General features: G+C 39.2%; 1 protein-coding gene across 3 annotated transcripts in view; it reads left to right on the forward strand.

Annotated features, from left to right (window-relative positions):
- The window catches only part of LOC115795206 (neurocan core protein-like), a 55,397-nt gene that overhangs the window by 20,992 nt on the left and 20,066 nt on the right, over positions 1-14,339 (forward strand). For all 3 annotated transcript variants that reach the window (XM_030751024.1, XM_030751026.1, XM_030751025.1), the window contains 9 exons: positions 2,792-2,995; positions 4,544-4,726; positions 5,360-5,534; positions 5,947-6,074; positions 7,151-7,435; positions 7,932-8,075; positions 8,207-8,296; positions 8,393-8,541; positions 8,618-8,780. In XM_030751024.1, coding sequence (XP_030606884.1) covers positions 2,792-2,995; positions 4,544-4,726; positions 5,360-5,534; positions 5,947-6,074; positions 7,151-7,435; positions 7,932-8,075; positions 8,207-8,296; positions 8,393-8,541; positions 8,618-8,780 — 1,521 coding nt within the window. The remainder of the gene's footprint in view (positions 1-2,791; positions 2,996-4,543; positions 4,727-5,359; positions 5,535-5,946; positions 6,075-7,150; positions 7,436-7,931; positions 8,076-8,206; positions 8,297-8,392; positions 8,542-8,617; positions 8,781-14,339) is intronic.

Below are 14,339 nucleotides of genomic sequence, written 5' to 3' on the forward strand. Positions count from 1 at the left end.
TATTTGACTAGCAGTGAGAATTTAAACAGAGAGGGAACAGAGACAGTTCATGAATATGCTATGAAATATTAATAGGTAAGCTGTAGTTTGTTTTAATAGCTTTTACAAGTAAATTAAAATAAATAACATGAATAAATAAATAAATGAACTGAAGGTCCTTCTGGAGACTTTGGATGTCTTTCACAATCTTCCCTAGTGGCTGGAGAATACTCAGTTATTAAGGCAAAATGCTTGGTTTTCATTAGAGCACAAACACACACAAACACACACACACACACACACACACACACACGCACACACACACACACACACACACACACACACACACACACACACACACACGCACACACACACACACACACACACACACACACACACACACCAAAAGGATGTAGGAAATGGTTGAGGATAATATCTGTACAGGTGATGGTGTTGTCATGGTTACATTAAACCTGTATGTCATGGCAACCAGACTGAGTTAGTTGTTGATACCAATCTGCAGAACAGAAAATTTTGTGCACTGGGAGAGGCGCTGCTACTTCTTGAGCAATCATTTTTAAAATTCTGAATAAATGAGCTTAAGTTATGGATGGTTTCATAAAAATATTACAATAACTAAAAGAAATTTAAATAATTTAATTACAGCCAGTGACCGACTGTGGCATTTGTTAACCTCTTTAGGTGTGTGTTTGAGAGACAGCCCCTTATAATGGATATTGATATGATTTTATTGATATCTGTCCCATTAACAGTTCTCTTATTGATTCCTATTAATTCCATTCGGTAACTGTGCTGGAATGATAAAATGATCACCTCATTCATGCATGAGTGAGAAACTGCTAATAAATCTAATGTTGTGTTAGCAGATTGTTTGGTTTAGAATTTACAGTAGAGCCTAAACTTTCTGTTTACATGCTCAGTGTAAAGTATAGAATTACTATAATTAACCAAAAAATGTCATTCACGTATGGTAAGTGCTGTGTAAAAGTCTTGAGTCAACCTTAATTTCTTTATATTTTGTTAGGAAAATGGGCAGTGGGTAGAGGGATTTATTGAAACATTTGTTTGTACAATTCTAATAAGACTGAAAGTCAATATTTGCTATGATGACGTTTATTCTTCAACATAGTCTGAACTCTCTTCGGCAGCTTTCTTGTCATTTCTTTTTTTTCTTTTTTCTTAATTGTTTGGCCACAGCGGCTTTATTGGCAGTATAGAGAGACAGGAATTGGGGAAAAGATACGGGGGAAGACACTCGAGCAAATCGGCGACAAGCCGGGATTCAAACCCACGCCGCCTGCACCACAAGGCAGCATATACATGTGGTTGCCTGCTCCACCCCTGAACCAACTGGGCACCCACTTGTCACTTCTTTCAGTAGACTTCAGGAATGGTTCCCCAGGCTTCTTGAAGGACATTCAAAGCTCATCTTTGGATGTTGGCTGTCTTTTGTTTTGTTCTCTGTCAATCCCACACTGAGGTCCGGGCTCTAGTTAGTTGACTGATAGTGCTCCATTGTGTGTTTTTCTATCCAGGTATACGTTTACTGCATTAACAATGCATTAGCATTGTCATGCTGAAAATTCAAACCGTTGCCAAACAGATGCTTTCCACATAGTATTGCATAGTGGATCAAAGTCTGATAATAGATTTCTGTGCTCATTTTCATCAATTTTGACAAGCTCCCCAACACCACTGGCTGAAATGCAGCCCAAACCATGACAGAGCCTCCACCATGTTTTACAGATGGTTGGTACATACCAACAAAGACTGAACCAAAACTTACTTCAAATTGGGATTCATTGCTCCATCAGACCTGTTACTCCTGATTTTCAGTCTAGTGTAATTTGGCCTACCTCAGCCTTTTCTCCCTGTGTCCCTTCCTTAAGAATGGCTTCTTGACAGCCACACTTCTACTGAGACTATTTCTGTTGAGGCTTCAGTGAACAGCAGATAGATCAACTGAAAGGCCAGATAGATCTCTCAGGCCCTGTGTCAGGTCTTTGCTGGATTTTTTCCCTGTTTCTTAACGACATGACCTTAAAATACTGTTCATCTGCTGTAGATAGCTTTTTTAGGCCTGCCACTTCTTCTTTTGCCCTCCAATTGTAAAGTTTCGTCAAATTTTTAAGGACTTGCTGCACAACACGCTGAGATATGCCAAGTCTTTGGCTAACAGCTCTTTGGTAATCATCTTACTGATGAAAACAAATGCTATTTTATGTCTGTCAAACTGTGTTATCTGTGCTGTGTTTTTTTTTTGTGGATTCAACTAAAGAAATGGGAATAAATGATGTATTTTTGTGACAGGCTGCTAGTAACAATGTGCCTAAAGAAACAATTTAAAATTGGTTCTTTGCTAAGCTGTCTGTTATGTGTAGACACAACACTGGTTCATCCTTTGAGTTAGTTATCTTTTTATGCTTGAGTGATTCATAGGTCAGTGTTAAGTGGCTTAAAAAAAAAAAAGAAGCGTTCCTCGGTCAGGAAAAAGGACTTGACTGAAAATGAGAGAAAAAACAGCCAATGTCCAAAAAGACTTTCAGAAAGCCTGGAGAACTATTGCTGAAGACCACTGTAGAAAATTACAAGCAAGTCTGGTTCCTTGGAAGAGAAATACAAAAGAATGAAGTATAGCTCAAGACTTCTGCACAGTATTGTATATATGACATATTCCATTCATCTGTGGAACCGTCACTGCATTTTTTTCTATTGTTTTATTTCTTGTAAGCTTAAATTTACTCAAAAAATATTGCATAATCATGTTTGTTCTCTTGTTCGGTCTCTCTAGGTGCAGCCTCCTCCATTGTGAACATGCGTAGGATCACTCATCCTACAGTACAACAAATACTGGCAGGCGAAGCCATCCTGCCTTGTGTCTTCACCCTCCAGACCAGCACCTCTGTGGGGCCTCCTCACCTCCTATGGACTCGTACTAGATTACCAGGAGGAGGACAAGAGGCTCCTTTGGAGCAGATTGTGCTTTCTGCTAAAGGTAAAACAAAAACCTAATGTTCCTATTCCACTGCTGACTCAGACTTACTTTATTCAGACAGCATTCCCAGTGAGGCTTACAGCTACATGAATCAATAGTTTTATATCAACAGTAGATCAAATGTGTATTTAAAAAGTGTAGTTCACAGAGATTAGCTGACTCAGCTGGCCAGGCCATAGTATTTACAGAATTTATCTTAAGGCCTCAAAAGAAAAAACAATAAAAAAGTTGTTAAAAAGCTGATGGTAACAGCTCCTGGAGTAAAAGTGAAATAAACCTGCACTTCTAAATGTCCAAATCTGCCTGAGTAGTACAGATTAAATTCATCCACAGGGCACCATACAGCAGACAACTTAACATTTTTAGTCGTCCAGCTCTCAGGAGCATCGTTATCTGGCACAGCTGCCAGCTGTTTTCAGTGAAAGAGCTCTTAAAACACACTGTATAAAACTGCTAGCAGATAGCATGAAACATTCAGCAGCTAAAGAGACTTATTTACCCCAGAAATGAGTGGAGATCAGGTGGGAAGAAATATGACACAAAATGAATGCTAATGTTGCTCCTGTATGTGTTTGATATGATAATGTGAAACTTTGCTAAACTTTGTGAGGTTTATATTTATATATATCCAATAAAACTATTTCACGAAATTAAATCAGAAATAGATAAACCGCCTTTACTGGAGGTCTGATGTGGGTACAAATGTTCCAAAGCTCCCTGATTGGAAGAGTTTAAGCAAAAGTGCCATTCAAATTCAGTATAGCAGTTTGTGTGCAAACAAACAGAATTCTAAATTTGAAAGATTTTTAAGGTTTTATTTTTTCTTTAATATTAAATGTTTTTGACTAAAAAAATTATGACATTAATGTTTGGAGCTCACTACTCAAAATTGTCGCTAATCTTATTAATTAGGACTGTGTGTGTTTGATCAGATTCAATAAAGCATCACAAAAGCAAACAATCCCACAGCTGCTGATTGGTCAGAGATGGTGGATGACAGATGAACAAATCAAAGAGAACATGCAGACAGAAGGAGACTCACGGGGTCAACAATAAGTACAAAGATGATCTAGCACTGAGAGGTGCACACTAAATACACTGAGGAGAGGACAGGACACGGGTGCCACACGTTAGGATAGGGCAACTAATCGCACAGGCAGAACACACACAAAGGCAGGAAGTGGCGGACAAGAAGTGAGTACCAAAATAAAACAGGAAACAGACTAAAAGTAACATCAAGGACAAAACATAAACCACCCACAGATTGCTATCCCCTTCCTTTAAGTTTGTGCATGTGTTTAAATGTCTTGCCAAAGATTCAGAGTCAACTCAGCAAACTGATTTCCCCAAAACAGCCAAGGAGAAAAGACTGAAAACCAAGAATCATGCAATAACTATTCTAACTTTGGTGATAGGTTGTGTGTTAGCAGGGCATTTGTAGTAAGAGCCTTTAAATCTATCTATCTATAAACATGTAAGACAGCTTTAAAGTTTATCTTCTACCTCTAAAATCTCAGTAATGGTGAAACCTCTCTTTCTGTGTCCAAGGCGATGTAATCAAGGTGAATAAGGCTTTCAGTGGCCGCATCATGCTGCCAGGATACGCTGCCAATCCTCTGAATGCTACCATGGAGATCTCCAGTCTCCGTACCAACGACTCAGGCACTTACCACTGTCAGGTTGTCATGGGTAACGACTATGAGAGGGACACTGTTCCCCTGGTGGTCTCCGGTAAGTGCAGCAGCCGCTGATGAGAGATTTCTTTGTGAGGAAAGTTTAGAGCCTCAAAGGAAACATATAGGCTAAGCAGAAGTGGTGCAGAGAGGGTGAAGCGCATTAACTTTAAAATTCCTCTTCCAGCTTAATTGATTTTAGTGTTTTATTGCAGCCCAGCCCTGTTGTGCTAAAGTAAAACAGATAATGGCAGCTTTTAAAACAGAAGCACCACACCCCCACACCCCTACTTCTTTTTTTTTTTTTTTTTAGCTTTTTTCAATTTAATTAAGCATTAATAACATTGATTCACTCTATCAATATTATAATGACTGCTTTAATTAATGTAGCGTCATGCTTTCTGTGCTTGTTTTGTTTTTGTTTTCTGGTTTTCCACTTGAATAATTGTGTTATTAATTTAATTAAAGAGTCTGTACTGAATACCAATCACATTTTTTTTTTTTCCTGTGTGCTCATGTGTGAAATTTCAGCCCAAACTCACGTACTGTTTGTCTGATCTGTTTGTGGCCCCTAATAACATGTTCTCTGATTACATTCCCCAGATGTATTGATTTCGACTGTGTTGGTATATCTGTCAAATTAAAAGGAATTAAAACCGTTTACCACCTGTCCCTGGGTCTGTCTGTGTAGGTGTGGTGTTTCACTACCAGTCTCCGAGCGCTCGTTACGCCCTCTCATTTAGCGACGCCCAGCGAGCCTGTCAGGAAAACTCGGCTCAGATCGCCACTCCGGACCAGCTGTGGGCAGCGTACCATGACGGCTTTGCCAGCTGTGCTGCTGGCTGGTTGGATGATCAGACTGTTCGGTGAGGAGGCTACCAATAAGTTCCTTTCTCTTGTTTGCACTTGGTGCACTACGCTGGCACTTTGAAGGACTGAAACTAATGACTGTCCTGTTTGGTTCCTCTCTTTCTGGATCATCTGCTTTCTCAATTAATATTCCTCAGTTTTTGCCGCTTCATCTGCTTTAAGATCATGTTCTTTTATGTGCCATTGTGTTTTCGCTGTTAATTGTATCCTAATTTATTCTAATCCCTTACCCTTTAAAAGAGAATGCAAATAAGAATTTATTCTTTAATGACATTTAAACTCTTAATGAAAAGAAACACGATGATATGATCTAAGACAATCTTCATGCAGTAAAATGTCCAAGTTCTTACTAGTTTAAAATAAAAGAGATAAATTACTTAAATGGCTCCCAAATGGTTGTCTCCACAGATATTCTGTCCAGGTTCCAGAGCTGGGCTGCTATGGACATAAGGAGTACTCTGCTGGAGTGAGGAATTATGGGAAGAGGGACCCAAAAGAGCTGTTTGATGTGTACTGTTTTGCAAAAGAACTGGATGGTACACAAACACACACTTATGCGTGCACACACAAATACACACAAGAGAAAATATAAAACAGCATCAAAACCTCTCACAGCTCTTGGCTTTTACACTGAGGTTTGCATCATATTCTGCTACAATATTAAAAGGATATGTCAGGATATTTTTTAAGCCTTCTTCTTGCCCTCACTAAATCAAGTGAAAAGACAAAAAAACAAAAATTGCTTAATCCTACTTCTAAGTGTAGCCAGAAAGTGAGAGCCATGATCCAAAATAATCATCAAAACGTCCTGTCTGAGTAAGGCTTCCTTAAAAATCATGGCTCCCTTTTGGAAATTATTTTTGCTTTTTAAATGAAAATATTCATGTTTTCAGTACTATTCAGTAGACTACATCTTTGAGGGGGAATGCTGGCACGCTGCGGAAACAACAAAAATAAACAGCCATATCAAAAAGAAAGTTTTCACAGGACTTAATGTAGTCCGGTGAAAAATTAAGTACCTTTTATCACCTACAATAGAATTAAGAGGCTAGGTAGCAGCTAGGTGCTGCTAATCAAATGCATTTTATTAATTGATCATCCGTAAATGTGAGCACCCCTATAAATGCAGAAGTTTTGGCAGTTTGCCGGTCTGGAGCATTCAGGTGTGTATTAACTGAAGGAGAAAAGGACTGAAGTGTTACAGTGACCCAAAGTCCAGACCTCAACCTGATTGAAATGCTGTGGCGGGACCTTAAGAGAGCTGTGCATAAATGAACACTAATAAACTTAAATGAACAGAAGCAACAGTGTAAAGAACAGTGGGCCAAAATTCATCCATAATAATGTGAGTCGACTGATAAAGTCATGCAGAAAACAATTACTTCAAGTTATTGCTGCTAAAGGTAGTTCTACAAGCTGTGTAGGGTGTGGGGTACACTTTTTCCTGTTTATCTTTTCCCAGTTTTTTGTGACTTTAGAATACCACCAGCCTCATTATTTCTTTTTTTTATTTCCAGCACTATTATGTAATATTATGGGTGGTTTCAGTTGTTTGACCAATTAGATATTTGACAGGCACCGTCTGCTTGCTGTCTTTTTTCCCCTCCTTCAGGTGAGGTGTTTCACTCCTCAGTCCCCGGCAGACTGTCTCTTTCTTCTGCCTCGGACCGCTGCGTGTCCCTTGGGGGCCAACTGGCCACTGTGGGGCAGCTGTATTTGGCCTGGAGGGCCGGCCTGGACAGCTGTGCCCCAGGCTGGTTGTCTGATGGCAGCATCCGCTACCCAGTGACCTGGCCTCGTGCTGACTGTGGAGGGAGCGAGCCAGGAGTCCGCACGGTCACGCCCAATGACACTGCTGACAACGCTACAGCACTATATGATGCCTACTGCTACAGAGGTATGGTGCCATAGGGGGGAAACTACTGTATGTTTGTTAATTCAGTATTTACACAGTACAAAACACAAATACTGTTAACTTATTATATGATAGTGATATGTAATGTAATATTGTTTCATTTCGCTTACAGGGATTAATAATGATTACAGACATTATTAAATACACAGATGTGACTAACATCTCACTCCCAAACAAAGCCTTGATTGTTATTAATGCGATAATAATGACAATAAATGTCATTGCCAATGTTGTAGCTATGGCAACACTTGTTTCAGATTCATATCTGAGAAACTGCTGGATTGACAGAAGCTGCAGGAGATCGTGAGAGAGGGAAAAGGACAGGATAGGTTGAAGTTTAATATCTGGTTGCCCAGCTGTCAGTTCAGGCTTTTGTGCTGACTAATATTGCCAAAATTAAAAATCAGTAAAGCTTTTAGAGGCAGAAACCTTCAGTGAATGTCATACAAACAGCAAATCTCTTCAAACTGTTTCCTAGGTAAAGTGAAGAATACAGGCTCCATCTCTCAGATCTACACCTCTCTGTGGAAGCCCTGGAGCTACCTCGCAGGCTCAAGCGATGCTGACTCTACAGGGACAGCGAGTCCTGACGTGACTTCACAACAAACCACCACTATCAGAGGTGTTACATTTAGCTGCAATAGGCACATAAACCAGCGATGTGGTTAACCAGAGAATCCCTCATCCAATCAGTCGATATAGACAGTGAAAATGGAACTAATATGAGTTAAAAGTGTATTTCTCTTTGCACAGAGTCACTAGATGACATCAAGGTTTCACCTTCCAACTGGACAGGATTGGTTGACCTACAGGAGGAGGACTCCTTTCACAGTGCTGATGCCTGTAAGTATGAATGTTGATATTGATCCCTGTAAGAACGAAGGTGATGATGTGATGTGCAAACACAATGAAAATGATCATTCACCTCATTATCTCAAGCCTCAGACCCCTGGGCCTCGACAGCATATGTAACCCTCCAGTTAATCCCAGGACAGAAGTCCTTTGACTGGGGAGAATTGCTAGAGCCTGGGCCCGACTCTGAGGAGTTTCTCCGACCCCCTGTGCATCCAACTCCCGCTGAGAAGAAGGTTGGTTTTAAGCTTCTGTTGGGACATTTTAAATACCAAAGCAGTGACTTGGTATTAAAATCCCTTGCAATTTTAGGTGATCTCAAAGATCGTCAAGTCAATTTGGAAACCTTGGAACTACCTGGTGGGAACTGAAGAAGAGGAGGGAACCCAAGCACCAAGTGAGGAGTCGGGGGAAGAGAAGATGGTGATGAAAAAAGCAGACGAGGGGTCACATGCATCCAGTACAGAATCATCAGGTGAAGGGGTTTGTCCTGTTTAAAACCTGTGAATGCTCTCATAATAAAGGCTAAATTGCCCCTGACCCCAAAAGAATAACAAGACAAACACAAGAAAAGCAGGAATTAAAAGACAGAAATACTCACATTAGAGTGCTGATGAATGTGATCACTGAGGCTAATTTCTAATATTGTGAAGGCTCATTTGCAATCAGGTTTTCCTTTGAATCTTACTATTATATTGAAAGTGTATTTTCTTTTTAGACAAAGATCAACTCAGTGAGAAAAATAAAGGTGTATCTTAAATTCTAAATTGGGATCTAGCTAAGATGGGAGGGAGGCAATATCTTTGGAGGTAAATGTTAGAACTATGAAAAAATCGTCAAAATCTGATCAAAAGATGTTAAAATCGAGCTCAGGTAATTTGTAAAAGAAATAGGAATAGGAATAGGATGAAATAATGCATAAGAAGACGTCTTATTTAGATCCCCCCCCCCCAGGAACTGCAGCATCTGTGTTATGAAACACTGACAGGGCTTAATGCCAGTGTATATTTATGAGCATATATTTGGAGCATATTTGTTCAGTAACTTGCACAGTGTGTGATGTTAGGGATGAGCAACTCAACAAGATGATGCATTAATCTCCTGGAACAAAGTTTATTAGGAAACAGTGACATTGAGGAAAAGAGCAGATGCCTTTACCAAGGAGAGCAGAACTCCTTCTGAAAGAAAAGCAAACTCTGAAATTTGGAGACAAATTAAAGTCACACTGACATACAGTAGCTCAGCTGCCACTCCCGCAAGACTGCTTTCAAGCAGTGATTGATACCAAGTGTGACAGCTGACGAGTTCTAGCTTTAAGCTGCTGCTTCCTTCACACTGGGATACAATCTGTAGCAGAGGTTCTCAAAATTTCTGGGGTCAATAGAGTCACTGAGTTGCCTCACATTTTTTTGCTCTGGAAAAAATTTCCCTCTGGATGATGGTGATGAGTGATTTAGCTTATGCTGACTACCATTTTTACTCTCAGTAACAGTAAACTGGGCACCATGACACCATATGCCACTGAAAACTAGTTTCATCTAAATACTTCAGACACTTGAAATGATGTGGTCTCTCTCAATGACATCAGGTAGTCTATTGGACAGCGGATAGGATAACATGGATAGTAGAGAAGAAAAAAAAAACTTATGGCACCCAATATTCTCACTGGGTGCCATATTGGTTGAATGTAAAGGTTTGCTGAAAACAGGACCCAGATGCAGGACACCAGAGTTCAAAAACAAAAGGTGAGCTTTAATTCTGAAATCTAGCAGTCCAAAGAAAAACTCAGTCCAGAAAAGCAAGGGCCAGAAAAGATCCAAGGCAGGAGACCATAGAAACAAGTTACTGAACAAACATCAGGAAGTGACACAACAAAGGTGAATGCTAAAACAGTGGGGTGTGCTACAATTCAAGTTCAACAAAGCCAGGCTTTCTTTGCATTAGCTGGTTTAACAAAACCTGAAGCCCCAGCTGGAGAGATCACAAGTTTATCTGTTTAGGCTCTGTGCGTGCTAACATTAAAAAAAGGAGCGTTTGATGCTCCCGACCAAGTTATGCGTTCAGTCTTTAAGCTCAACATAGCTTGCAAACCCATTGATTACTTTATAGTACACCCCTCAGGACTCTACACATATACACACACTCACTGAGGGTTAATTAGGGAAGTGGAGACAGGTGGGGAACAAGATACCGCTGAACATAATCACAAGGGGGAAAGTAAAAGTCAGAGCAATAAATAAGAGAATACTATCTAACAAAGTAAAACATGAAATTAAAAACTAACTAAAACCAGGTTCAAATATAAACTAAGCATCCAAAAACAGGAAAACATGAAACCAAAGGACTGAATTATGACAAGGAAAAATGACAGAAACATAGGAATGATGTTTGTTGTTTGATCTCTTATGGAAAAGTTCCTTTGTCAAATCCAGAAATTAAAATCTATGTTAATTAAAAAATAAGTATTATTCTGTAATAGAGTAAATTATAATTAAACAGATTCTCTGTTTAAGGCACTTAAACATGGATATGTCAATGATTATTCATTCATTCAGGAACATCTTCTGAATACCAGAGAATACCAAGGTGTTTTCACACCCTGGTATTCTCAAATAGACATTCAGAGTCCTTTAGAGTACTTTAGAGTCCTTTTTATTCTTTTTTTTATATATATGTGTATATATATATACCTGTGCTTGTTTGGCGTCACTGTTTTTTCAAGACTTGGTAGATTTCCATTGAGCACACAGTAACAAAGACAGGCAGAATCTCACTTATATTTGTGAGTATTCTGCTGCTGTACTGCACCCTGAACTATTTCCTGTGGGATAGTGTTTGTCAGCACATCTCTACCAGTGTATCTGTGGAAAGGGGTCTGCGCATTAGGCATGGGAACCAAGTTTACTGTAAATGTGGGCAGACAAGAGAAAAGAAGTGACATGCAAGTCATCTTTCACCATTTCCTACATCTCAGGGTCGAGCAGGTTTACAGGTCTTTATGTGTCCACAGTGGATGAAAGTGGTTTTAAAAACAGCAGCATCTCTGTTCAGTGTTTGTTGAAACTATGTTAGAGTTGTTGATTTAATTTTGAAGCAATTTGTGCAGTGCTTTTCAGTTTGATTCTCTTTGGCCTGACTGAACCTTTCGTGTGTGTGTGTGTGTGTGTGTGTGTGTGTGTGTGTGTGTGTGTGTGTGTGTGTGTGTGTGTGTGTGTGTGTGTGTGTGTGTGTGTTTGTGTGCCTCCACAAGGGCTTTTATGTGTGTCTAATGCCTTGGTTTAAATATCTATTTTAGCTATCAACAACTGTTTTTGATGTGAAAATGACACATGCATCTATTTAAAGTTTATCAGTAACCTTCAGATTTGAAGTCATTCTATTTTTGCCAACAGTTTCTTTGATCTTATTGATACAAATGATTTATTTTTGTCACGTCAGAGAATTGTATAGCTTTTACACCAAAGTCTGTCTCGTTGCATTTGTTGCCTAATGCAGTATTCAGGGATGAAGTGGATGATAGAGATGTTTGCAAACTGCCGTGACATCAGTGAGGAGAGTTGTGGGATTGCAGAGTAAAAAATGCAGTGCACTGGCAAAACTATAGCACTGTATTAATTATTTTTACATAACATCGGCTGTAGCTAACTGATCTGCTGTGCCACAAAAATTTTAAGCTGACTAAATGTTCAAAGGTAGTGTGATGAAGAGTTGTTTTTTCAATTGTAATGAAGGTTTCTTTGTTTCCTTGGCGCAAAAGTGGAAAACTGAGATTTTCGTAGTTTTCACTAGCTACAATACTGTGCAAAAGTCTTGATTCGCCCTTCGTTTCTTTATATTTTGCAAGGAAAATGAGAAATAGATGCAGCGATTGATTGATTGATTGAGTCTAACAAGCTTGAAAGACAATATTTGGTATGACCACTTTTATTCTTCAGCACAGCCTGAACTCTCTGAGGCAGCTTTCTTTTCATTTCTTTAAATCTTCAGAAATAGTTCTCCAGGCTTCTTTGGATGTTGGCTGCCTTTTGTTCCATTCTCTGTCAAGATGATTCCACACTGCTTCAATAATGTTGAGGTCCGGGCTCTGGGTGGTTGATTGATATTGTTCCATTGTGTGTTTTTCTATACTGATATGTTTTACTGCATTGGCAGTGTGTTGTCATGCTGAAATATTAAGCTGTTGTCAATCAGATGCTTTCCAGATGGTATTGCACAGTGGATCAAAATCTGATGGTACTTTTTTGTGTTCATAATTCCATCAATTTTGACAAGATCTCCAATATCACTGGCTGAAATGCAGCTCTATTTCAGCCAGTGGAGTTTCTTATCTGGACATAACTGCTACAGATAATGTTTTGTTGTCTGGTTGTCCAGTTTCCTCAGTTTTTTTAAGGATACAGTTTTCAGTTAATAGGTCTTTGGGAATCACCTTGCTGGTGCAAAATACAATTTTATGTTTCTCAAACTTTTTTGGAAATGGGAAAAAAACACGTGTTTTGCAACTGGCTGCTAGTTAAAGTGTCTAAAGATACAATTTAATTTTGATTCTTTGTTTTGTAGATGCGATTCTGGTTCACCCCTTGAGTTAGTTGCCTATTTCATGCATGAATGAGTCATAGGTCAGTGTTAAGTAGCTCAACAAAGAAACAACAAAATAAATAATCTAAAAGATAAAGGAAAAACCCAATCCTCTGGAAATGATCAGGAACAAGGACTGGACAGAAAATGAGTGAAAAAGCAACCAGTGTCCAAAGAAAAACCTTCAGAGCCTGGAGAACTATCGCTCAAGACCACTTTTTGCACAGTGATGTAAATGTATCGGTCCAGAATTTTAGAGTTGGTGCATCCCTGCTGTGAAGTTTTTGTTTATAGCTGTTTATTTTTCAGGCATTTCTGTCATGAAGCAGAGATAAAAGGACACAAATGCACTCTCAGAAGGCAGGTGGAAGTAAAACTAAAACCTTTATTTCAAGCTGCTGCAAAGCTCAGAAATCCAAAGTGCTCAGAAAAGGAAACAAACAGAAAGTAATCACAGACAAGGAACACAGGGAAGACAAGGAGCACAGGGAAACAGACTCTGAAACAAGGACTGAGGAGAAGACAGCGCTATTTATACACATGAGGTAATCAAGGGAAGTGGACACTGGAGAGTAATGAGCAACAGCTGAAACTAATGACAATGAGACAAAGGAAGTAAAACTAAACACAAGACACAGGAGACAATGAACTACCAAAATCAGAAGCGGAATCAAATAACAACTGGAAAAGACACATGAGGATGAAACAAAAGGAAACGCTGAGGAGAATATTACCAAGAGTATTAAACTATAAGCAAAAACTAAAGACTCAAAATACTACGAATAACTGTGAATCCAAAGCCAAACAATGACACTGAAAACAGAAGACTCCTAATAATATCAATAACCACAAGCTTCTAGAATATAACACAAGAATCCCGTAACAAAATCCACAGACCGTGACAAAGTTGGTAGTGTTAAGCACCAGCTCAGATGCTTTTCCCTTAGAGAAATCCTGGTTTATTCTTCCTGTGATTATGCCTTGTTGGCATTTAAAAGTCAAAAAGACATGAACACTGTTCAATATTCTGAAAATTCACATTACACTCAGACAAATGAACTGCATCGAGTTTTAGTAGTTCTACCCATACTTCAAAAACAGTGTTATCCATTCTTATTTTTCCATGTGACATCCAGTGTTTAACATATTACAGAGGCAAGTGCTCAGCACTATTGAGACCTTTTCTTTTAATGGCTTCTCTCAGTCTCCACAGAGCTTTGCAAGCTGGTGCTGTTAATATTGAAATGTAGGCAGTGCAGCTACAGTGATGGAGGAAAACAGCTGATGTAAAGCTCAGACAGCTTAGAAGTGTTTGTTTTATCACCCTTGGCGAAGCCGAGAGAATCCATAAGATGAATTTCACTTTGTAACTTTGTCTTTGTCTTTTAAGCTCTTCTCTCTGTCTGGAGTAATTGCATTCCTGACTTTTCTTGTTCTTCTGTTTTTCTTTGCCTTA

This window comes from Archocentrus centrarchus, chromosome 17 (assembly GCF_007364275.1).
Source record: "Archocentrus centrarchus isolate MPI-CPG fArcCen1 chromosome 17, fArcCen1, whole genome shotgun sequence".
Taxonomy (NCBI): Eukaryota; Metazoa; Chordata; class Actinopteri; order Cichliformes; family Cichlidae; genus Archocentrus; species Archocentrus centrarchus.